The 26,575-nt window shown below is 37.8% G+C and overlaps 1 protein-coding gene across 2 annotated transcripts in view; it reads right to left on the minus strand.

The window, feature by feature from the left end:
• The window catches only part of CPB2 (carboxypeptidase B2), a 53,564-nt gene extending 28,901 nt beyond the window's left edge, over window positions 1-24,663 (minus strand). For both annotated transcript variants that reach the window (XM_044667449.1, XM_044667448.1), the window contains exons 1-5: window positions 24,593-24,663; window positions 14,766-14,841; window positions 12,230-12,354; window positions 10,208-10,316; window positions 9,225-9,326 (exon numbers count right to left, since the gene is read on the minus strand). In XM_044667449.1, the coding sequence (XP_044523384.1) occupies window positions 9,225-9,326; window positions 10,208-10,316; window positions 12,230-12,354; window positions 14,766-14,841; window positions 24,593-24,663 (483 nt within the window). The remainder of the gene's footprint in view (window positions 1-9,224; window positions 9,327-10,207; window positions 10,317-12,229; window positions 12,355-14,765; window positions 14,842-24,592) is intronic.
• Between the last annotated feature and the right edge of the window lie 1,912 nt (window positions 24,664-26,575).

The following is a 26,575-nucleotide window of genomic DNA, read 5'->3' on the forward strand; positions in this document are numbered from 1 at the left end:
CAGCATTATAAAGAAATACAACTTTGAAAGACTAGAACTCTGATTAATGCAATGACAAACTACAATTCCAGAGGATCATAAATTAAGCATACAGTCAGAGAGGTGATGGACTTAAAATGCAAAATGACAGATACATTTTTAGTATGTCCAATATCGGAATTTTATTTGCTCGACTATGCATATTTTGTGAGGGCTTTCTTTTTATTGTTGTTTAGTGGGGAAGAGATGGGCAAGAAAATAAATTACTGTTCATCAGAAAAAAATACAATTTAAAAAATATTTCCTGAAGTTCTGATCTTGTGACCATATGAAAGTATATAAAATATTTTGTAAAATTTAAAGTGCTATGTAAAGATCAGATATTATTAATTCTGAAAAAATTGCAGTATTGAACTGTAGAAGAGATTATAAATTATTTAGTCATTTTATAAAAAAGAAATATTAGACCCAAAGAATTAAAATGTCCAAGGTTACATAGGTCAATATTTGAATCCAACAACTATCATTTAACATAGTATACAACTATGTGTCAGACACTATGCTAAGAACTGGGAATACCCAAATCCAGAGTGTTTGCCACTATACCATGGCCAATAAATGGGAAGTTTTTTAGTCTCCGGTAAGTGTTGCCTAGATGCCCTTCCTGATAATAATAAACCAATTTAGCTATTTATTAATAATAATAGCTAATATTTACATACCTCTTTAAACTTTGCCATGTGCTTTGCATTGGGTTATCTTATTTGATCCTCACAATAACCCTAGAAGATAGGTGCCATCACAGTCCACATTTTACAGTGCTGGGAATGGTTAAGTGACTGCCAAGAGTCACACAGGTAGTAAGCGTGTGTAGTAAGTAGTAAGTAAGCCAGGACTTAAATTCAGATCTTTCTTTTTTGAGATAATATATAACCAACTCATAATATAAAGGAAAATGTTCATCTTTCAGTGTTCCCCAGTTCATGGGGAAGAGAATAAAATTAAAATTAAATTAAAATAAAAGAAACCAGACTCTAATTTACTTATTTTTGAATTTTAGAAGGAGACAAAGGCTCTATGTAATATTTCTCATACCCATATGTACTAGTCTTATCCCACGGGTTGTATTGATGGATAAGAAGATGGTAAATGAGAGTCTCTAAAGGCCTAGGAGAAGGTAACTAAACTAGCTGGAGATTGGAGTTGACATTATCAGAGGGGAGTAGCCTCAGCTGAGCTGCCCAGTTGTGGGAAGCCAATAAAAGAATAGATAAAAATCTGAGACTCCTCTTTTGACCCCTTTTGTGATCCTTGTGATTTCTTTTATTCTTTTAAAGTTTTTTTTTAAACCCTTGTACTTTGGTGCATTGTCTCATAGGTGGAAGATTGGTAAGGGTGGGCAATGGGGGTCAAGTGACTTGCCCAGGGTCACACAGCTGGGAAGTGGCTGAGGCCGGGTTTGAACCTAGGACCTCCTGTCTCTAGGTCTGACTCTCACTCCACTGAGCTACCCAGCTGCCCCCTCCTTGTGATTTCTTATTGAAAAGTATTGTGGCCTTATTAAAAAGCTTTACATTCCCAGCAAACCTGAATTTAAAGGATTAACACTGTTCCCCTTTGACTAGGAATGCTGCTGCCTGGTATAGCCAAGGCCAAAACCTTAGCAGGGGCAATTCAACCCTGAGAAAAATATTCCCCAACTTGGCTTTCTGATAAGAACCCAGTCAAAATTCAGCCTTGGCCTTGGTCTGTTTTGAAGCCAATGTTTTGTGTTTTGATATGACATAATTTGTAACTTCTACACATCTGTGAAGTTCTGGGGGTGGGGTTCTTTTGTGTGAAATGAGTCTTGAAACATATATAATAAACTCCATATTCCTGGCCCAGTGAATCTCCACTGCTAGCTGCAGGCTCCTTTAAGATGTTGGGCTGGTGACCCCTCCCTGCTGAGGTAACTGCTTCCCTATTGGGTGAGAACAGAACCCAGCAGGAAACCGTGGTTCAACTTCCTGCCAACAATGGAGGCTTAGATTTCACTTCCACAGTAACCCCACTTCTCAAAATTCTGTCTTCTTTTTAGTCTTCTTAGCCTAAAGGTGTTAGAATAATCACATGAATTCACAGATTAAGACTAAGGGATTTATTTGAACTGGAAAGGGAAAACTAAGGTAAGAAGGCTTAGGTTTGCTAAGCTGTTGCTAGGGGCAACTGGAAGGTTTTGGCAAAGGACCTAGAAGGTCTTGACAGGCTGAGGATATCCAGCCCTCAGCCAGAAATAACTAAACTGTGGTGTTATTTGATCAACTAGGCACACCAATGATGTTGAGTTGCTCTAGAGATGGCTCTAACCATCTCTAGAGCTATCTAAGTTCCTACCCATGATCCACCTCCCTTCACCACCCAGGGCCCAGGGGGAAAGGAGCAAGTTGTCTGGGTGAGGTCAAGGGAAAAACAGAACCCCAAGGTTGGGTTTGCAGGGCCTTATATAGTCATAGCCCAATTGCCGGTTAGCACCTGGCATCTGGCACCTGTCAAGCCAGAATTCCATTCTGATAACTGACAGGATTGCCTAGGGTAATATTGCAATATAAGAAACCCTGCATTACAATTTGCCCATTTGTCTTTCGGAAATTTGCACCCTGTGACATTTCCAGGTCCCTAAGTTCCTAAGGAATTCTACACTTACTCTAGGACTAAACTAAACTATTCCCTTACTCCTTTCTAAGCATTGCAAAACAACAAAAGGGGTCTTAGCTCCTATTTTTATTCTATTTCTATCCTAAGCTAAGCTAAGACAGGTTATGGGAAAGATAAAGGAAAATAATGAGCATGTATCAAACTGACCAACTCTGCTCCTTGAGCACTCATGGTAGATGGTAGGGATGAGTACCAGAGGGTTTCAGATGTTGTTACAACTGCTGCACCGGTAAATCTCTGATTGTCTACTAAGTAAGATGATCCATCTGTGAAAAGTGTCAACTTGGGATTTTTCATGGGACTATTGGATAGATCATCCTTTGTCTTATGCATGATGTTAAGTGCATCTTCACAGATGTGTAGACTCTCTCCTTCCAGAGGTAGATCTGGAATCAGAATCGCAGGATTTAAACTTTTGCACCAGTGAAATGTGATGTTTTCATTAGCCAGCAGGATTGCTTGGTATTGTGATAACCTTTGGGAAGTGAAAGCTTGGAGTGTAGTGTTCCTTAGAGTAGATTCCACTTGGTGTGGGGAAAATACTCTCAGCTCACCCCCTAATACTAAGGAAGATGATTTTCTAATCATGAAGGCTACAGCAGCAATGGCTGACAAACAACTTGGCATTCCACAGATTACTGGATCTAGTTTTGAGCTATAATATGTGACTGGTTTTAGGGTATTCCCAAATGACTGTGTGAGAACACTAGAAGCTATCCCTTTATCCTCATGAACATAGAGTAGAAAAGGTTTGTCATGATTAAGGATTCCTAGGGCTGGCACTGATAGTTAGTGCTTTGAGCTTTTCAATGGCATGGATATGCTCTTTAGTTAATTTCAACGGCTCTGGAATTTCCTTCCTGGTTAGCTCTATCATGAGAGCATAACCTGGAATCCAATTTCTACAGAAGCTCATTACTCCTATGATTGCCCTGAGCTGCCTCTTGGTTCTTGGCAAGCTCAACCTCTGAATGTCCTGTGTTCTCTTCTGGGAAATACTCCTGGAGCCCTTTTCCAAGATGAATCCCAAATACTCCACTCTTGATTTTACGAACTGAAGCTTGGGCTTGAAAATTTTATGACCTCACTTGCCTAGCTCTTTAATCAAGTACACGCTGTCTCTATGACAGATTTCAGCAGATGGTGACATTAGCAGGATGTCATCAACATAATGCACCATCTTGCTGTCTTGGTAAGTGATCGAGTCAAGGTCTCCCTGCAAGACTTGGCAGAAGACTGAGGCCGAATCCAAGAAACCTTCTGGCAAATGAGTCCACAAGATGGATTTGCCTTCCCAAGTAAAGAAAAACAGCTACTGACTGTCTCTGTGCAGGGGAACAGAGAAATAGGTGGAACAGAGATCAATTACTGTAAACCAAGCAGCTGTATTTGGTATAGCTGTTATGATTTGAGATGGACTAGGAACCATGGCATAGATTTTCTGCACATAGTTATTAACAGCTCTAAGATCTTGTACCAAACGCCATTGAGTCTTCCCATCAGGAGTTAGTTTGGCTTTCTTCACAAGCATGGTAGGGCTGTTGTACTGTGAGAAGCCATATCTCAAAATACCCTGCTGTAATAAACTCCCTATGATGGGTTTCACTCCCACATTCGCATCTTTGCTTAATCTAAACTGAGCAATTCGTGGTGGTAATCCTTGACTTCTATTCTCACTGGCTCAGCAGATAAAATTCTGCCCACATCATTTGAATTTTTAGCCCATACATAGTCAGGTATACCATCAGGAACCTGATAAATGCTGTCACTTTGTTGGTATGTTGGTTCCTCACTACATGGGTCTAAAAACAAAATAGGATGATGTTTCAGAGATCTCTTAGGTAGGTGGAGATAGATCTGCCCATCCAGTTTGCATTGGATGGTAGGAGCTAATTTACATAAGAGATCTCACCCAATAAGGTTCAAAAGACACGATGGCATCAATAAAAAGGTGTGTTCGAGAGTTAGAGAGTCTAATTTTACCATTTTGGCCTTTAGCTTTGGGACTCATTGAGCTAGCCCTGAAGCCCCTCTCACTCTCAAACTACCCTGATATTTGCATCCTTTGGGAGCCTCACGGAAAACAGAATCCATAGGCCCAGTATCAACAAGGGCATCATAATGGACCCCCCAATTTCCAAGCTAACAAGGGGTTCCCTGTTGCTACTGGACTTCACTGGGACTAAGGGCAATAAAGAATCTTCAGTTGAATCTGTGCACTTGTTTTGGATCCAGTCATGCGTGTGGTCTTGCACAAGCACTTCTTCAAGTCTTGTGTTGTCACTGTGAGCTAAATCAGAAGTTCCTGCAGCACAAACAGGAAAGTTGTGCCTGGGAGAGGCAGTATAAAATGTTGGCTCAGAGAGCAGACCCTCTCTCTCACTCAGAGCTGGAGAGTGAGTAACCATAGTTACTGAGCTACCTTGAGCTAAGCTCACAGAATTTTCAGGCTGACACTGGCTAAGGGCTGAGAAGGTGGAAGTTTGACTTGTATTTCCATCCATTCTAGTGCTTTGTATACCACAGACCCCCCAAATTAGGAGTTTTCCCATCAGTTGTGTCAGGGAATATTTGATAGATAGTTTGTATTCCCTTCAACACTTCTGGTATACCTCCCATCTCAGAGGCTATCTAGAGTTCGCTATCCAGCCCTCCAATCTGTGTGGCTGAAGTCAGTTGATGTGTCTCCAACCACTGAGCAGAGTTCAATGATGTCATTATTGAGCACACTAGCCAGTGGAGATGACAGCTGACTACTCTCTCTTCCTCAAGCTTCTGGTTTGAATTCATCAGCTAAGGGATTGAGAAAGCTAGATGTAGAATTCTCTGTGTTGCTGCCAGCAGCCAGCAACCCCATGCTCTGCTCTTGTAAAGTCAAGCCTTTTTCAACATTTTGTTTGGTTTGCTCTCTAACCTCTTCTTGTTGTTTTATGCCTAAAGCAAGAGAATGAGTTTGGACATTGGGACTTGACTCCTTTAGGGTTACTAATGATACTCCTTCTTGAATACATTGTAAAGCCCTGTCACTTTGTTCTTTATCCAAGCTAATTTATTGTTTTAAACTTGGAATAAAGAGAGGAGCTTGAGATTTTGATGACTCTAACCAAGATTGTAAAGCTTCTGAAGGCAAGCTACTACAAATTCTTGGACGGTCCTTTTGCTTCAGATCCAAGCTTTTTGCAGTGGAATGAGAAAGCATACCCCTTTTATAGTCATCCTTAATTTTCCCATAAATCTCTTTGCGCATTTGCATTATGTCCTCCCATTCTTGGTCCTCTGCCACAGAAATATCATTGTTTTCTGTGCAGCTTGCTAGAGACATATGCTCTCCCATGCTCAGTCTTTGAGAAACATTCACTATGCCTAGGTTAGTGATACACACGTCCTTGTCCTTATTGCAATTAGTCATTTCTGATCCTGAAGCCTCGATTCATAAGGACTTTGGAATCTCACCTTGTGCTATGTATTTCTCCATTTGGTCTAGTGATGGAGACTGGCTGTACCTCTTGCATGCATGGTTGCAACATTGGTCATTATGTTTCACACCCTGAACTCTTCCTGAATTGCTGGACCATTTAGAGTTGTAAAGTGTCCTCTTGTTCCCATCTCTCTGGTTGGGGTTGTTGTTACCCCTACCAAAGTCTATTTGCTGTTTAAATCTGCATGCACGAATCATGTGACCTTGGCAGACACACAGATAGCATCTGCCAGAAGAAGTTTTGGGCTTGGTGACACTAGCAGACTGCCTGGATTGGCTACACCCCCTGCTGGCCTGGAGAGCAAAGATCTTTATTTCCTCGATTTCTTTTTCCTTCTTCGCCTGCTTAAGTTGCCTTTTCAGAGTTTGGCCTTTTTGCATGGAGCCGCATTGCTTCAAGTAAATCCGTCCGGCATTGGACCAGGTATCTCATATTTGCATAAGATATTAATTCCAGGTCATGGTGGACCGTAGGCCAAGCAGTGAGGTTAGGGTTCGTGCAAGTTTCAGCCAAAAACTTCTCCTCAGAGGGCGAATAAAACTTCCCCAAAAGAAATTCAACATCATCAAAGCTAGAATTGAACAACGTGAAGACGCATTTCATTTCTTTTATACTTTTGAAAGGAGAATTGAAAAATTTGGGGAAGCGCCTCCTGAGTACCTCCAGATCATTTGGAGTAAAAGCCTTATATGATTTCACATGCATGATACCCTCCCCAGGTTGCAGGATAGTCCTGTCCACTATAGGGAGTACAGAAACAAACAGTGGTTTCAGTGCCTGGTTCCTTTGTTGGATTTTGGGTGTCCTTCACAGATTGGGTTTCTTTGTTTCGGTTAGCTGTGCCTAGGCATTTTGTTCCTACAATCTCCAACTGGAGAATTGTATGCTCATTGAGTTCCTTTCCCTCCCTAATTTGTTTAAGTACTTGGAACAACGGCTTCATGTGTTCCAACAGTTCCCGGGAGATAGAGTCAGGTTTTGAAGCAGGAGCAGAGCCAAAAAGCAGCCATAAGAGTGAGAGGACTCTCCTCAGGACTATCATGAATTGAAAGATCATAAAAACTAGTGCCATACCCGTGGATACAAAGCAAATAAATTCTGCTAGTGTAATAGCACACCATTTATAGTAATCATATAGTTCTAAGATCTGGTGAATGAACTGTGGGACTTTCTTAAACCAAAAATTGAATGCTCCCTGCAACAATGACCACAGGAGCAGAGAAAAGTTGGTGACTATGAACATCATCCTGGCCAGACCCATTTGAAATGATATTGATTGTGTAGGTATTAGCCTAATCCCTGTTCTATTGTTAACAAGCTGTTCTTTATATTTTACCTTTATCATGTCTCTATGCATTATTTTGTATGTAATTAATATTTAACTTTTATGAACATATTATCTCCTCCAATAGAATGTAAGCTCTGTTGGAAGAGAATCTCTCTTTCCATTATGTCACTTTGTTTAACATCATCTCTCAAAGACCACTGAGTAAATTCAGGTATAGATAAGCCCTCAGAGAAATGAAGTTAAACAACCAAGGAACCAACGAAACAGGAAACTGATTCCACAGATACTGCCCCTCTGGGTGGTCCAGGCAAAATTTTAAAACTATGATTGGTCCCTTAGATGTGACATGTGAGAGCTAGTGGGTGGAGAAAATAGCTTATAAGAGAAGACCTAGGAGCCTGGTGGGGTCTTCTGGCTGGAGCATGGAGGCTGAAGGAACCATTGTTGGAGGTGAGCTTCAATCCATCATGGTGGCCAATAGATTAGTAAACTAAGTACCACTCTACCTCTTTCCTACCCTTCCCTCTCTTTACCATCAATACTTTGATTTGATAAAGTTATTAAAGCTATTAGCAGCCTCATAATTTTAATTATTATACTCTTTGAGGTCAGAGATTGTTTCACTTTTGTCTTTATATTCCAGGACCCAGACCAATGCATGGCTTAAGTTCATGCATTCAATTCAATTCATCTAATATTTTGTTAAATCACGTGTTAGGACAGTCATTTTCATTATCTAGAATTTGAATTTCATCAAGCAAAAGATCATTCCTATTCACTCTCAGTTTAGTAGCAGTATTTAGGTGTGAGTCTTGAAGAAGTCTGGGATGGAAACAGATTATTTAGATTGATCCATAGACGGTTTTGATAGAAAGAATTAAAAGCTTCTAAGACCCACTCCTAGGAATCTAGCTCTGGGATCCTTCAGTCTGTCCTGAGCATCCAAAGGCATTATAAACAGGCTATTGCCAGTAGAGTCTAGTTTACTTGCTTCTCCTCTACTTTTGCAAATGAAATTGTTTTCATTTGCAAAGTGCAAAAGTTATCCCCTGACCAATCTGCAGTAAGAGATTGCTCAGGGGATAACTCTCTCTTCCATGGTGGCTTTTGAATAAAATGGAAGAAAAACTATAAAGGGAAGAGACAGAATTTCCCAGAACTTCTTTGTATTTATTTAGAATATACTCTATATATGTATATATGTACACAGTAGTATCTGTTGCTGTTGGTTAGTCATTTTTTTGTTGTTGTTGTTGTGTCTGACATCTTGTGACCATGTCTGTGGTTTCTTATCAAATATACTTAAGTAGTTTGCCATTTCCTTCTCCAGTTCATATTACAGATGAGACAAAGTAAAATGACTTGCCCAGGATCACTCAGGTAGTAAATATCTGGTGGAATTTTAACTCAGAAAAAGAATCTTCCTAATTCTAAGCCAGTCACTCTATACACTCAGCCACATCATGTATATCCAATTTATACTGGAGTCAAAAAACATCATCATTATGGATGCCATGTTAGCCCTCTTGATTACAAAGGATAGCAACCAACCAACATGTACACGTTATCTCCCTATTAAAATACAAGCTCTTTGAGGGCAAAGACTGTCCCTTTTTACTTTTTTATCCCCAGTTTTTAGCACAATGCCTAGCACATAATAAACACTTAAATGATTGTTGATTGGCAGTTTGATTGAAGGAAATGAACTTATAAATCATAGCTACTGTCACCCTCCCCCCAAACAAAAAAATTACAAAGCCATTTTTTCCCAAAAATATTACCTTCAAAACATAAAGTGGTCTCTTTTCAAATGATGATCCAATGTGTATTTTTTCAAGCTTATCACTATTTGTCTCAGTTATAACATCTATCCAGAAATAAATCTGCCAAAATAGAAGTGAGCAGTTAGATAATAAAGTTCAGTCTGCAAAGGCAATAGACACTACTATGTAATTTAGTGGGCCACAGGAAGAACATAACTTCTTCAGCAAAAGCAGATGAACTCTCAAATCATTTTGCACAGTGTGGGAGGATACAGATGAGGCAAAATTTGGGTTTTTTTTTTTTCAGAGAAAAATAAAAAGCGATTTGAAAAAGGATTGAACCATAAGTAGGTGATATTAAGGAAAGCAGAGAACTATTAAGAAAATCAAGATGCAAAATATTAAATGTTCTAAAATTCTATTAAAGCTTAAAATTACTGAAGCTTAAAACTGGACTAAGGCTATTGAAACATCCTATATAGGTGACTTGGGAATTAATGAAGGGAAACAATTTATTATTGTTTCCTTAATTTGCTAAATTTTAGCCTGAGATGAGTTATCAGTCTCTTAATAAAGGTTAAAGTGTTGATTCCAGGGCACTGGTTCAAATCTAGTGTGAATAAGAGATGGTGCTCTTTACACTGGAATTCTCCGCACACATTTTAATTGAAATGGCCATGCTTTATTTCTTGTCTTCTCCATCCCTATGGCATCACCCATAGAGTATTGCTATAAATAGGCCAGTCACTATTCCAAGAGCTGTTTGAGAAAGAGCAGGATTTCAGTGATGAGAGAAGAGACTGACAAGGCGGTTTGCACAATTTAAATAACCATAGACTTTTGGGAAGAAAGATGACCATAAAATCCTAGTTGCTTCAATTTAATCAGTGTGGGTGTGATTTTCTCCAGTGGTCCTGTGATTTCAACAACAGATTATCCTTCTGTGGAAATTGTTTTGCTTGATACAAAGATCATAGTTAAAAGGAAAAAGTGGGACTTACTTCATCTAGTGAGTGATATTGTTGGTAGTATGATGAAGAGGCTCGGGGGCTGAAGGTGTCATTAATGGTTTGCTGTCTAATAAGATCTTCAACATCTTCTACTGATACCCTAAGTCATAAAAAAAAAAAAACTAGTTGGTTTCCAAAGAGAATTTGCTGGGCCTAAGGGAGGCAAACAGATATTCTTTCTCTAGAAAAGACCACCATGATGACTAAAATTGCTGCCACCACTACCATCACCACCTAACTACTACTGGTATAACTACTAATACTTTGGGATTTTCTTCATTGTCATTTTTCAGTCCAAATATTACAAGACCAAATAAAACCAGCATTTCCCTATACAAAGAAAAAAGAAGATTGTACATAAATGAAATCACGAAGCTCTTATAGATTTAGCTTATTTTTCTTCATAATTTCATAATGAATCCCACATGAAACTTTCTAAGGTTTCCTGCTTGTCTATTTCCTTCCAGATACCCCATTCTCTCATCATTTTTTAAATTGGTTAATTTACTTATTCATAGAATTTATCTGTAAGTGTCCTACCCCCTCCTCACCCTTGGCACACCCCAAAAGGCATTGTCCCGATGACAGACTCCATACAAATTAAGTCTTCAGTGTTTTCATCTTTTAGTTCACTCTCTAGAGATAGCATTCACTATTTATTCTTCCAATATTAACCATAAACCACAATTTGTTTAGTCATTCTCCAATTGATGGGCATCTCCTCCATTTCCAATTCTTTGCCACCACAAAGAGAACTGCTAAAATATTTTGGAACATATAGATTCTTTTCCTTTTTTCCCTGATCTCCTTGGGAAACAGATCCAGCAATGGTATTGCTGGGTTTAAGGGTATATACAGTTTTATAACTCTCTGAGTATCATTCCAAATTGGATTTAATGGTATATACAGTTTTATAACTCTCTGAGTATCATTCCAAATTGGATTTAATGGTATATACAGTTTTTTAATTCTCTGGGTATAATTCCAAATTGTTCTCCAAAATGATTGGATCAGTCCATAGATCCACCAAGAGGGTATTAGTGGCCCCTGTTACTTCAATTCCAATCACTTGAGCCCTGAGTTCAAATCTGGTGATATATGATGATTATATAACCCTGGGCAAACCACTTCAACCACTGTCTGCATCAGTTTCCTTACCTATAAAATGGGTTTAATAACAGCCCCCACCTCCCAGGATCATCAAGAAAATCAAATGAGATATTTGTAAAGTACTTTATAAGCCTGAAAGCACTATATCAATGTTAGCTAATACTACTATAGGACTATGATTACAACCACTATTACTAGTAGTATATTTACTAGCAGTACCGTCACCATACTATGATTACTAATATTGTGATGTCTATTATCTCTACTATATGACTATGGCCAATAGTTCTACATATTTGTCTTGTGTTTTATAGCCTAAAGAGCACATTGATATATAGGATCTCTTTGGCTCATGACAACCTTAGGAGGTAGACAGAGTAGAAATTATTCTCCCCATTTTCCAGATGAGGAAATTTAAGCTCAAGAAAGTTCAAAAAAGTTTCTCAAAATAAAGCCAATAAGAAGAGGAATTCCTCCAGAGAAAGAACTGTTGTAGTCATCTTGCACATCAATGTAGTTAAGGTTTTATTTGGGGGTTTTGATTATGTATGACTTTGCTCCAACAATGACCATGATTATATCTAGGGCAGTATTTTCAGGAGATTTTGTTGATCTTAAAGTACAGAGACAGAATAAAACCCAAATCCCTTCGCCTCTTGATTCCTTTTTTGGAAAAGTGAAAAGAAACTCTGTCTCCTCAGCTTGAACTTAAAATCTTAAAATGTCTAACCAACCGGGGCTTTAGAGATCAGATGATTTGAATATCTTCCTTTTTCAATTGAGGAAATGAAGCCCAGAAGAGCTAAGTAACATTTCCACCCAAGGTCTCTTAATGGATTCAATGAAAACAACAATAATTTGATATGGTGCTCCTGCTTTCCAAACAAGCAATTGTGACCCTACCTGAATATGATTTTGTTCTGGTTTAAAAAGGTTTTCACACTGCTCACATCAGAATCATTGACGTAGAAATGGACTTCTTCTGACTTTTTAATGAACTCGATATCATCTGGTTTCCAGAGAACAATCTGTTTTCAAAAACAAAGGACAGACACACATTTTATCATCCTTCAGAGTAAGTTGACAAAAGTCCCAAGATACTAAAGCAAAAAACTATCTATTTTTGCCCTCTGGACAAAGTAATGCAAACCAAATCTAGGGCAGGCAGGATGAGGAAACCTCAGGGAGTGAGATTGTGGAGTCAAAGATGGGGAGCAGAGCAGTCCTAGCAGGGAAGACAGAACTCACTTGTGTGGCCACAGCAGAAAAAGAGGAGAAATCAGGTACTAACTGGTACCTTTCCATTTTAACTAATCATTCTGTTATTTCTAAATTGTTAAAAAAAAATTAAAGTGTAGTCATTGCCCTTTAGTCATTGCCCATTGTAACTTGGGACAAATCCCTGATGCTCTTACTCTAGTTGTGACTGTTACCCTCTGGTCAACATCCAAATATATTCTCTTGATGTAATGACAAAGAGAAGGATGTCAAATGAAGAAAAAAGGTAAAATTTTAACACAAAATCTAATAATGTAATATATATATAGTTCACATAAATATAGGAGGTACAGTTGTTATTGAGAGTTCCCTTATCATTTTGACAAGCTACTCCAAGAGATGAGTTTTTATTTAAAATGTCTGATTGTCCATACCTGTCTCCATTTAGAGTGAGATACAGCCATTGGTACCATGTCAGGAGGACAAAAAATACTTTCTGATTGTCTCAGTGATTGAACCTGTTCTGCTTGATTTAGAATTTGAAGGGACTTCAAATACCATTTGGTCCAATCCCCTTATTTTACACATGAGGAAACTGAGGCCATAAAGAATAAATGATTGCCCAAAGTCACACAAATAGTGAGAGAGGACTAGAATTCTTTGACTTTGAACTCATACTAGAGTTCTTTTGACTTCAAAGTCAATGGTCTTTCCACTAGACCACATTTGTTGCTCTTGGGATGAGAGACTTTTCTGAGAAACCATTCCTCTGTGCTGGCTTATAAAAGAGTGGACAAACTGCTCTTGGTTCCTTTTTTAAAAAATCTATACCTTCTGTCTTAGCCTCAATATTGTGGATTGGTTTCAAGGCAGAAGAGCAATAAGAGCTAGGTAATGGGGGTTAAGTGACTTGTCCAGGGTCACACACCTAGGAAGTATCTGAGGTGAGATTTGAACCTGTGACCTTCCATCTCTGAGCCTAGCTTGGTTCTTTTTTAATTTTTCTTTCAATTTTTAAAATATCTTGATTTTACATTATCTTTACCAATATATCCTTCATCTTTCCCCTCCCAGGGATCTGTCCCTTGTAAAACATAATGAAAAAAGAAAAACAGCTCATCAAAACTAACCACCACATTGACCATATCCAATATCATAAGCATTGTTCTATAGTCATAGTTTCTCTGTCTCTACCCCTTTCCAAAGAAAGGAGAGAAGTCTATTCTCATATCTCTTCTGAGGGTCCAAGATTAGTCATAATAATTTCACAACTTCATTTAATTTATTATTCTTGCAATTAATATCATTGAGTCATTGTGTATATCATTTTCCTGGTTTTGTTTACTTCAGTTTGCATCAATGCATATAAATCTTTTCATGTTACTTTGAATTTATCACATCTCTTTTCCTTACAGAGCCATACATTTGTGTGCCACAATTTCTTTAACCATTTCCAGATCATGGAGCATTTACTATTTTTTTTATTTTTGTAAACCCTTACCTTCCGTCTTGGAGTCAATACTGTGTATTGGCTCCAAGGCAGAAGAGCGGTGAGGGTAGGCAATGGGGGTCAAGTGACTTGCCCAGGGTCACACAGCTGGGAAGTGTCTGAGGCCAGATTTGAACCTAGGACCTCCCGTCTCTAGGCCTGGTTCTCAATCCACTGAGCTACCCAGCTCCCCCAGCATTTACTATTTTTTCCAGTTCTTTGCTACTATAAGAAGTGGTCTGATTTGGCCTCTGACACGTTCTAGTTGTGTGACCCTGGACAAGTCATCTAACCCAAATTGTCTAGTCTTCTAGATCACTCTTCTGCCTTAGAATTGGGAGAAGGAGAAGGAAAAGAAAGAAGAAGAAAGAGGAGGAGGGAGGGGAGATGGGAGAAAGAGGAGGAGAAGAAGAGGGAGGAGGAGGAAAAGAAAGGAGGAGGGAAAGCGGAGGAGAAGGAGAAGGAGAAGGAGAAGGAGAAGGAGAAGAAGGAGGAAGAGGAGGAGAACAGGAGGAGGAGGAAGAGGAAGAAGGAGGAGGAAAAGGGGAGGAGAAGAAGAAGGAGGAGAGGAAGAAGAAGGAGGAGGAGGAGGAGGAGAAAAAAGACAGTATCTGCCTCAGGAAAAGGGCAAGAAAATTAAGTGTAAATACACCAACTATTATATAGAGAAGGGCACTAAACAAAAAGCTTGTCAAAGACAACTGATGTAATGGGCATTATGAGTAAAATTACCTCAAACATCATTGTCATGTTCTGGAGAAGTCTGACCTGTTTAGTTGTTCGAGGGAAAGCATTGAGAACCTGGCCACTAGAAAGAAATAATAGGATTAAGAAAAAAATATTAAAAGGTAACTTGGTTGTCTACATCAGCAACTTAAATAGAACCCATTCAAAGTTGAACTCATCATCTTTCCAGAGATAACTGCTCTAATTTCCATTTTCCTTCAGGTCTCCTAGTCATCCAGACTCAAAATTTGTGTTTTCTCCTTTCAGATTTATGATTTCTCTTTCTCCTTCCTCCCTCATCCCCAATCCCCACCAAATTACCAAATCCTATAGGTACATTCAATCCATACTGAGCACTTTTCTTCTCATTACCTTAGTTCAGAGTTTCTTTACCTTCCATCTGAATTATCATATAGTCACCTAATAGATCTTTCTACCTCCTCTTTAGTCTCTCTCCAATTCATCCTATACACCACTGCCAGGTAATCTTACTGTGCATTATTGAGATCACATCATTTAATCATTTCTCAGTGTCTGACAGAGTTAAACCTGATGAACATGTATATTCATCCCCAAAATCTTTTTCAGAAATTGAGTTCCACATCACCAGTTTTCCATTAAACATTTCTACCTTCAAACAAACCATTGTCATCTCAAGTTCAACATGTTCAAAATTGAATTCATCTTTTCTAAATCTATTCCTCGAAACTTTCCTATTTCTATTGAAAGTACCATCATCCTCAGATTCTTCCCTATACTGTGGTCCCCATATCCAATTCAATGTCCATAATATGTTTCTACACTTAAATGGATGCCATCCTTGTTTAAGACTTCATAATCACTCACTTTGACTATTATAATAATCTCTTAATTGGTGTCCTTGCTTCCAGTTTCTCCTCTCTGCTGTACTGTATTTGGTATTCAAAGTCCTATGCTAAATGGCTAAGAATACAAAGAAAGGCAAAAGATAGTCCTTGCCTTCAAGAAACTCACAATCTAATAGGGGAGACAACATGTAAACAAGTCTGTACAAAAAAAGAGCATATACAGGATATCTAGGACATAATCAACAGAAGGAAGGCACTCGAATTTAGAGTTGGTAGAGGGTTTTTGTAGGAGATGCTAAAGGAATCCAGGGAAACCAGGAAACAGATGAGAAGGAAGAACACCTAGATCTAGTTCTTTGTTCAAGAAATTTCTGGGAGACCAGTGTCACTGGAAGAAAAAACATAAGGTGTAAGAAAGGTAGTGGAAGTCAGGAATGTATTAGCTCCTCAACTCAGGATTTCATCGTTTTCATTTTCCTTCAAGGTCTAGCTCAGGTGTTTTCTCTATGAAACCTTTGCTAATTCCCCATCCCCTCTCTCCCCTCCCCTTATTAGTGCTTTCTCTTTTCCTAAATTACTTTGCATTTCATTCTATATGTATCATCCAGTAGAATGTAAATCCTTCAAAGAGCAAGAACTCTTTTGTTTTTGAATTGTATCCCCTGGCATGTGGTAGGTAACTAAAGAATGTTTGTTGATGCAAATTAACTTTTTAGGCTGTCATTTTGGACCTTCATGATTTGGTACCATCTTGGGAAAGCTTCATGGCATGACTGAAAGAAGACTTAACTAGAGATTAGAGGAGGTCTGTCCCAGTTTTATGACTAACTATAAAGTCCAAATAAATCATTTTGCTTTTCTGAGCTTTAGTATCCTTAGATAAAATGAGGAGATTGGATTAGGTGCCCTCAATACCATCTAGTTCTAAAGTTCTGCAAGTCTATGATTTTATGTCTTTCCAAATGAGGAGATTGGACTAGTTGCCTTCAATCTCATATAGCTTTAAAATTCTATAAGTCTATGACTTTATAGCTTTCCATTTTTATCTCATATCATTCTTTTTCATCTATACTTTATATGCCCATCAATCAAGACTCTTTAGGGTTCTCTTGATTTCCTTGACATTCCTTGATTTTTCCCCCTTTGCTAGTGTTATTGCAGATACCTTGAATATCCCTCCCTATGTTCTATCTGGTGATATACTGCCTGTTCTTTAAGGGTCTCCACAATCTGGCACCTACCTACCTTTGCATCTCCCTAAGCACTTAACTAGATGGCTCAGTGGATAGAGTGTTGAGCCTGGAGTCAAGAAGACCTGAGTTCAAGTCCAACCTCAGATATTTAGTAGCTGTGTGACCCTGAGCAAATCACTTAACCTCTGTTTGCCTTAATCCACTGGAGAAGGAAATAGCAAATCACTCTAGAATCCTTTCCAAGAAAACCCTAGGGACAGTATAGTTCATGGAGTCAAGAAGAGTTGGACACAACTGAACAACAACAAGAAGCACTTAACACAGGGCTGTGCACAAAATGCCTTACATTTATGAATGAATGCTCATTAATGTTCAGATAGAGGGAATGGAGAACAAGGGGTAAGAGGAAAAAGAGAAAGGAGAATCTGTGTAAACCAACACTTAGTATGGTGCTTGACTCAGAGTTGGCACTTCATAAATGTTTATTGACTGGCTGGACGAAAAAGGAAAACTTTGCGCTGTTCTCTTTTTCTAGTCTTCTAAGCAAAAACATTATCTCCTTAATACTTTCATTTTAAAATCAACAGATCTCCAGTGGAGAGGCACCTTCTGAGTCCCTCTGAATTAGGACTTTAGGAACCAGAACTGGAAGGAATATTAGAGTTAATAATTAGAGTTAATTGTCTCATTTTACTAAATTTACAATTTAGTACAATTGTCTCATTTTACAAATTACAGGAAACTGATATGAATAGAAGTGAAATTGACTCTCCCAAGACCACATAGGTAGTAAATGATTCAGCGGTCTGGATAGCATTTATGCTTATGCTTTTCAAAGGTATAGTCAAGGCAGAAATAAAGCAATACTAGACTAACTCTGTCCTCAAAATAGAATCCCTGAAAGGAATTCATCAGTGGCATAAAGAGTCCTACCATGGTGAAGGGATTTTGGAGGATGAAAAGGTTCAAACCCCTGAGGGAAGTTCTAGAGTGAGAAAGTAGTTGAGTCATGGTGGCAAAGTCCTTAGAGTCAGAAGCATCGCTTTGAGAGAAATAGAGCATGACTTAACTGGAACATCAAAAATGGAGGTCTGGAAAGGACCTCACCACTAAGAGAAGGTGGCTGGAACGGTGGAAGGATAGTGCAGGGTATCCAGTGGGTACTGAAAGAGGGTAGATTTGTTCTGGTATGAGAGTTTTAAGAGGGTGAAGAGAAGAGAGAGTAAAAGGAATACACCATTATAGAAAGAAGGAAGAAGAGTAAGGTGGGACTAAGGATTTCTCATAATGAGCTTGGAAAAAAGATAGGAGTGGGAAGAGTTGATATCAGATAAACATCACTATTATCTGAAGTGGACAAAGGAAAAATGAATACACACGTGTAAACAGTATGTTTTATTCACAAATCAAACTCAACAAGGAAACAAATTAGGAAAACAGAAGAAGGTTAAGAGGAAAGATAATACTGAGGAGACTATTAGAGGTAAGCAAAACAAATTTCCACATCCTGAAAGGGAACTTAAAAGAGAGGGAAGAAAATAATTAGAATTTAAGAGAGCAGCTTAGATTTCCTCTTAGATAATTGGAAAATCCTTAAATTGTGATATATGGACAAAATGGAACATTATTGTTCTGTAACAAATGAAGAGATGATTTCAAAGGATCCTGTGAAGTATGAACTGACAGAGTGGTGAGCATGATGAGGAGAACAATTAATATAAGGATAAGTACATGGTAAAGAAAATCAACTTTGAAAGAACTAAAAACTCCAATGGATACAATGACCAGTCATGAAGCAGATTATCCACCCTTCTAGAAGAAAGGTGATGGGCACAACATGAAGAAAGAGACATACACTTCTGTATATTACCATTGTGTATATTTGTTTTGCTTACTATCCTTATCTGCATCAATTTTTTTTCTTCCTTTCCCTTGATTTTTAACTGAAGATGGGAAATGGGAAAGAGGGAACTTAGCAATAGTGATACCAAAAAAAAAAAAAAAAAGATGGATTATGTAATATTTTTGAAAAAGCACAGATGAGGAAAAAGTTAAGAAGGAAGCATAGACAAAGCAAGAGTTTTGAATTTTATAATATGTACCTTTTTTTTAAAAAAGTAAGTGGCATGAAATAAAGATTAATGGATTTAAATAATCTTTTTGTGTTCTGATGGATATTTGAAATGCTCTCTTTTTATGTTTAAATTCAGAATTTAAAAGTAAATTTAAAAAATAAAAGCTTTTTTCACATTTATTAAAACTATTGACAGTAGCTGGATAGCTTTTGGTACAGCAGGAACTAAATGAAGAGATTAAGTTGGTCTTTACATGGTCTTATTTTCAACAATCAAATAAGAATGCAACAAGCTTAGAATTGTGCTGCCATGAAAAAAGGCAGTGTGATCTGGTCTAGGGGAAAGAATACCTCATTTCCAAGCTCATCTCTGATGCCATGTAACATTGGACAGTATTCTTAACCCCTCCTGGCCTCAGTTTCCTCATCTGCAAAGTGGAGAGAACATCTCTAAAAGTCCTTTCCAGATCTGAATCTTATGATCATTGTACATTTCTTCCCTCTCCCTTTATTTTTCTTTCCATCCCTTTCTCTCCTTCCCTCTCTCTTTCTCTTCCTCTTCTTCCTTCTTCATTTCTCTTGCCCTGACTCCCTCTCAGACTCTCCTCCCTTCCCCCCTTCATTCTTTCTTTTAACTTTGTGAGTTGCTTCTGCTGCCAACCAGCACTTGGGCAACCATTTCCCAGTACAATTAATGGCTTTGTTTACGAGGTTCTCATTAGCATTTTATCTCTACTCACTGTAGCATTTGGAGTTTTAAAAGCAAATGACTATTTGAACATATGAGCTCTTTGGCTGTCTTCTTCTTGGCATATGGCATAGATGTCTTTAAAACTTTTTCTGTTCTTGTTCCAGGGCAACTCACTGATAAGGTTTATCAAAATGCAACAACAAATCAGCCACTAAGAGACTATACTAGTCCCTAAACATTATTAGGAAAATGATCACAGCAGGAAAGACAATAAATAACAAAAAAAAAAATTTAGGAAGCTTTTAGCTCTCTCCAGTAGGTTTTATATTCCTGACATGAGAAGTAACTCATTGAATCCTTTTGTTCTTAAGAAAATAAGGGTTGTTAGAGAGGGTTTTTTTTCTCATCTTTGCTTTTTTGTTCAGTAATGTGCCACTTCAGTAAAAATTCCATTGAAAAGAATTCAATAAAGAATTGATTTTCACTCTAAAAGAAGAGTTTACAGTCTTATTTATAAGCAAGGTTTCCTTTTGAAAGGAAGGTAACTGAGAATCAGCAGTACCATACAACACAATACACCAGTGTTCATTTTCAAAGACAAGATGTCTATGTATATTTTGATGAGACATTTTCCTGTGCATTGACCCTGGAATTCTAGTCCTTTCATAAGTGGACATTTAATTTATTTAATTATCTGGAGTTTTTCAACCTTCACTAGAAATGGGTTACTACATATGAAGAATCCATGATTTGAAGCATTAGAGCCAGAATGAGAAGGGAGATCAGAAGACTTTTTTGACTTGCATCTGTTCATATAAATCTTTTCATGTTTATTTGTATTCATCATGTGAAGTAGGAAGAGCCAGGAAAGCAATATGCATGGTGACTACAATAACTTAAGTGGAAAGAATACCACAAAACAAAACAAAATTAAATAAATGGAAAATAATATAGACCAAGTTTGACCTGAAAGAGATTTAAGATGATATTTGACTGCTTCTTCATGTCTTCATTGGTTTTGATTAATTTTTTTTCTCTTCCTCTTAAAAAAATCCTTTGATAAAGGGAGAAAGCTTTCTGGAACTAGAGGCTAGAGATAAGGAAAAATGTAGGTGATAACTAAAAAAAAAAATACCAAAAGTTGATTAAACCAACAAAAAGATCAGAAGCCATCTTGAGAAGATGCAAAAAAAAAAACTTTTAGAAAAAAGCTACTTAGAGAAACAGAAGGTAGAATACAGAAGTCTTATAAAACTGGTAGAAGCTAACTAGAAGCTAACTACTGTTTCATGGAGATGATTTGATTGCAGGAAGGCTCTGTGGTTGATGAAAGCTGCTGGAGAAAACTATCTTGTTCCATGGTATTGTCTACAGCAAAGATGTCAAACTCATGGCCTTCTGGCTACAAGAAGTTAAGAAGAACCAACTAGATTAAAATGTAATTGTGGAACATTTAAGGAAATGTGGGTTTTTTAAGTCAATATGAAGTCTAATCCATTTCTAATTGAGATTGACAATAAGGGATCTATAGCTTGATAAACGTCTTCCCCATGTTGTCTTTTATCAGCCATGAGTAAGAATGGAACTGTTTTGAAGATCTCAAAATTAAAAGGGACTGCTTTTCAGTAAAAATGTTATGTTGCCTTGGCTCCTAGCTACTAGACCTGGAAAGCTCTGAAGATCTTAGGCTTAGAGCTACTGTTATATAAAAGAGCTTTTTCAGTGGTCTAAGTATAGTAGAGAAGCTGTTTTCACCGAAAAAGAGGCTCAGAAAAGAAATTCTGACCCCAGAAAGGGACTAAAGATTCAGGGGAAAGGTGAATGACCAAGGCAAAGGTTGCAAAAAGAAGTGTGGGAGAGATTATAGTTCTGTCCCTCTGAATCTGCAGAGCCTTTCAGGAAGCCAACAGCTAATTGTGGCCAACTATTTACTGGATCTCCCCCTGGGTACAAGCCTCTAGTTGATTTGGACAGACGCAAAACAGAATCAAGAACTTCAAAACTCAGACCAGCTGGGCAGAACTCAGACTATGTCCTAAATCTGACTGCTTAGGGTCAACTGAAAATTTGCAGTTCACTAACCTGAGCCAATCCTGAGTTCCTAAAGAATTGTGGGACTTGTAGGAACCATACTCACTCTCTCTTGTGGCTCTGGATCTAACTCAGTTCCTTTTCTATTTTTTAAATCCTTCCTTTCCATCTTAGAATCAATACTAAGTAGAGGTTCCAAGGCAGAAGAGAGGTCAGGACTAGGTGATTGGAATTAAGTGTCTTGCCCAGCCAGGAAGTTTCTGAGGCCTGTTTTGAACTCAGGAATCCCCCTCCCCATCTCCAATTCTGGCTCTCTATCCACTGAGTCACCTATCTGCCCCTCCTTTTCTATTCTATCATATGTCTAATCCAATTTCTGCCTTGCGAGAAATTTTTATTCAATTATGGGAATTGTAAGAAAACTTTATCGCATTATTTGAACCCACCTCTGTATGTCTGGGAAACTGAACCCCCTTTCTCTATTGCTTAGAGACTTAACTAAGGACCTAGATTATGCTCACCAGAAATCCAGTCAGATATGAAGATTGATATAAGGAGTTTCCACATAATTATATATCTGAAGCAATTGATGTGACTTATTTGAAAACCAGCCACACGCTACCCAGTCAGTTACTGTTTCTTTGTTCCTTTGATTGAATATAGACATTTGGGAGGAAGTGGGGCATCTCTTTTTCTGATTTCAGGGAACTGCACCATTCATTCTCCCTCTCCCAATTTGGAAAGCCTCTCATATTTCCTCCAATTAGAAATCAGACTATTTAATCTTGTATCCTGGTTTATATCATGTTAATTGCTTTCTTTTAATGCACAAAAATCTGTCTCCCCTTGTACATTGGGTCCAATGCCAAGCTGAGGAGGCCTGGTACTGATTTGTTATGCAATTGGCACGTATTGCTTAATAAATTGATATGCTTGGAAGCTCAAACCTTTGTTTCCTCAGTTATTTCACTCAGATTTCATCCATCACAGAACACAGTATTCAAAACCCAGAAAATGCAGTGACACCACCCTAGATCATGCAGACCAGGACCACACAAAGCTCTAATGTTCCCTCTAAAAGTGTGCAGATCCTAATTTAACACAGTCCCGATTTCTGGGTCAAGAGTGAAAGCACGAGGGGGAAAAAACAATAATGAACTATTGTGAAGACACACTCAGAATCTACATAAACACAAATGCCAAACATTCCTTATATAAATAAAGATAAACTAAAGAAAAATTGGAGAAATATTAATTGTTAATGGGTAGATCAAACAAATATAATAAAATTGACAATACTGCCCAAACCAATTAATTCGAGGACACACCGATCAAACTATCATAGGATTAATTTGTAGAACTAGAAAAATAATAATGAAAATCATCTCGAGGAATAAAGGTCAAGAATCTCAAGGGAAATAATGGAAAAGGAAGAAAAGAAGCCTTGTAGTATCAGATCTGAAACTACTAAAAACCAGTAATCATCAAAATGATTTGATGCTGATTAAGAAATAGATTGATCGATAGAACAGATTAGTTATACAATAAAAAGATGCAAATGAATACAGTGGTAATTCAGTAAACCCAAAGAACCAACAAACTGGGGCAAGAACTTATTCTCATTAACATTACTAATGCAAGTAACAAAATTTCAAATTAAATATTTCCTTGAAAATGTGGTATGTTTTTATACACCAAAACGAATGTACCGAATGCCACAAATACTTAAAAGAAGTAAATATGCTGGTCTCAGAATTGTTTACACATCTCATGATAGCTTTTAGGAAAACCTTAATGGAACTCCAACTCTCAAGGCAGCCATAAATTAGGCATATGTTAAAACAGGCTCTTGTATCTTAGAAATCACAGACTTTTAGGACTGAGAAAGGATATCTGAGAAAGATCGTCTAGTCCAAAACCCATTTCACATATAAACTCCCTCAATTTACTTTTTGCAGAGATTTAGATAGGTTAAGTGATTTTCCCGATATCACATAGCTGCTTTTCCCACTATACAATCCCCAAACTATATTATGTAGAAGAAAAAGCACAGGATTTCAAATCAGAAGTCCAAGGTTCAAATTTAGTTTCTGACACATTCTTGCTTTGCCAACTGGGCGAATCATTCAAATTCTGAGGCCATTTCTTCAGCTATAAAAGGAGGTTAATAAAATGTGTCCTACCCACTTCAAAGTTCTGTCATGAAGAAAGTACTTATGATTGAATATGGATGAATAAAGGATTATGCAAATATGAGCTATTATTATAATTACCTACTTTCTCCAGTTCCCCCATTTTTTCCCACTTCAGCATAGCCATTTTCAAACTATCTCCATTTAAATATAGTGAGGAATATTCACATTAGTATAAGTTTTGTGGTTTCAATTATTTCTCTTTTTTCTTTTAAATGCTATTTCTCTTTTATCTCCATTTTTCTCAGGCTCTTTCTCCCTTTTCTTCTAAATTAAAATTAAAACCACAGTGACGACCCTGAATCTCAAGGCTCCAGATTAGATTAAAATCTACTACTTTGTTCAGGGTAACCAGAGCTGTAACTAAGGTGGGTGACTGGGACTTTGCTCCAAGGTGATAAATTTAGAGAGGGATGGTAGAATTTATAGTCTTTATGCATCATGGAAACAATAAGAGAGCATCTAATTGGCAAGAATAATAGGTTAAAATATCAAGCAATTAAATAGTAGTTCCTGGCCTGTTGCCCTACTCCTTTAGTGGTCTACTGAACTACTGTTCCTTATATTCTATCCAAAGTACTGCTCTCACCCTCTTCCCACTCAAACAAGATTATTTTATTCTGGGGACTGGTTTCTAGTACTTATCCTAGTCTTTAAAATTCCTTGTTACAGGGCTGAGAATAATTAGCATACAAAGGAACTTGGCTAGACTTTCAGTGTCAGATTCCTGATCCTTAGTCCTTAACACTAGTTTGATTCAATACAGGGCAAACTGGAAGGAAGAAAAAGAAATTTCTCACCACAATCCAGGTTCTACTGAGTTACCTCTGAAATGCGATGACATGCTGCTCCTGCCAGACAATAGCTAAAAGGAATCCCAGGATATATAGCTTCATCTCAACAGAATTTTGAACTAAATCAAAATAAACTGAGCAAAACTGAGGGTCCTGTGTTCTGATCATTGATTGTGAAAGAGCCTTCTTTACACAGTGGTTAAAATGTAATGCCACTTGTGATTTCACTGAAATAGCACAATCAACACATTCTTCTTTAAAGAGAGAATAAGGACAGCTTGTATTCTGTTGGTATCTCTGCAACAATTTCAGTTTCTCATAGTTAAGTCAATAATCTGATCATGAAGATCATAGTTGGAAAAATATCAGTTGATTGAGAATACTTTTCCTTAGCCGTAGAATTTAGAACTGAAAAGGACCTTAGTGATTATCTGTTCCAAACTCTCCTCTTTGCAGATGAGAAAACTGAGACCCAGGGATATAATCTGTCCAAATCAAGTGTCAATGCTAACATTTTAACACCAATCCCTCTGGTTTTTAAATCCACCTCTCTTTCCATTATCTCTATTATTTTTAAGTTTTTGAATCCCAGAGGGTAAAAAAGGTAAGGAATACCAGACACTGGTTGAACAATGGTACCCAAATAATGTTGACCAATCAATCTATATCCATCTGGAGAGATCTTCACAATAGTATGTCTTGGTCTTTACTATGGGACTCATTTATCAAAGACTTGGATGAAGACATAGATGGTAAATATCCCTATAAATTCCACAAATAACCACAAGTTAACAGGGAGAGCCAATATGTTGGGTGACAGAATTGAGATTCAAAAAATTCTTGACATGGCACAGGGAAGGATTGAAACCAATAGTAGCAATCTGGTGAAGACAAAGAACACTAGACTTGGAGTCAAGTCAGAGTCCAGACTCTGCAGCCTCCTAAGGGTCATCCCTCCCTTCCATGCCACATCTCCATAAAGCATAAAGTTTTCATTGATCACCTCCACACTCATCTCCCAAGGTAAAAATGCTCTTTCCCTACTAAAATTTCTCATGTCATATTGCCTAGATTTTTTTGCACTTCTCTTTTGTATCATAATTATTTATAATCTTGTCCTCCATTAAATTGTTAGTTCCTTGAGAGCAAAGCCAGAATCCTGATTATCTTTATAACTCTTTGACTGGAACTTACTTGAAGCCCACAGACTTCCCACCAAGGGAAAAAGGAATAGATTGCAAAGGGTCTGTGAAATATAGAAATAGGTCTTGATCAATGACACATGTAAAACCCAGTGGAATTGCTCGTTGGCTATGGGAGGAGGCTGGGAGGAGGGGAGGGAAAGAACATGAATCATGAAACCATAGAAAAAATATTCTAAATTAATTAATTAAATAAAAATGTCAAATCAAAGGGTCTGTGAACTTAGATGAGAAAAAACCATATCTTTATTTTTACTACCAACTAACTAAAAATATTTTTATTGGCTCTTTTTGTGTTAGAAAAGAATTGGAAGGGGCAGCTGTTTAGTTCAGTGGACTGAAAGTCAGGCCTAGAGATGGGAAGTCCTAGGTTCAAATCTGACCTCAGACACTTCCCAGCTGTGTGACCCCCATTGCCCACCCTCACTACTCTTCCACCAAGGAGCCAATACACAGAAGTTAAGGGTTTAAAAACATTTAAAAAATTAGAAAAGAATTGGAAAGTATGGGGGTACCTGTCAAATAGAGAATGGCAAACAAATTATGGCATGTGAATGTGATGGAATACTATTTTGCTATAAAAAAACAAGACAAGGGATGGTTTTGAAGAAACCTGAAATGACTTGAATGAAATTGTGCAGATTCAATGAGAACAATTAATGCAACAACAACAACAACAACAATATAAAGGCACACCGCTTTGAAAACCTTAACTGATGCAATAGCCAACCATGATTCCAAAGGACCGATGATGAAGCATTTTCTTACACAGCTCCTGAGAGAGAGGTGATGCACTCAGGGTGAAAATGAGG

The sequence above is a fragment of the Gracilinanus agilis genome, chromosome 3 (genome assembly GCF_016433145.1).
Source record: "Gracilinanus agilis isolate LMUSP501 chromosome 3, AgileGrace, whole genome shotgun sequence".
In the NCBI taxonomy this organism is placed as follows: Eukaryota; Metazoa; Chordata; class Mammalia; order Didelphimorphia; family Didelphidae; genus Gracilinanus; species Gracilinanus agilis.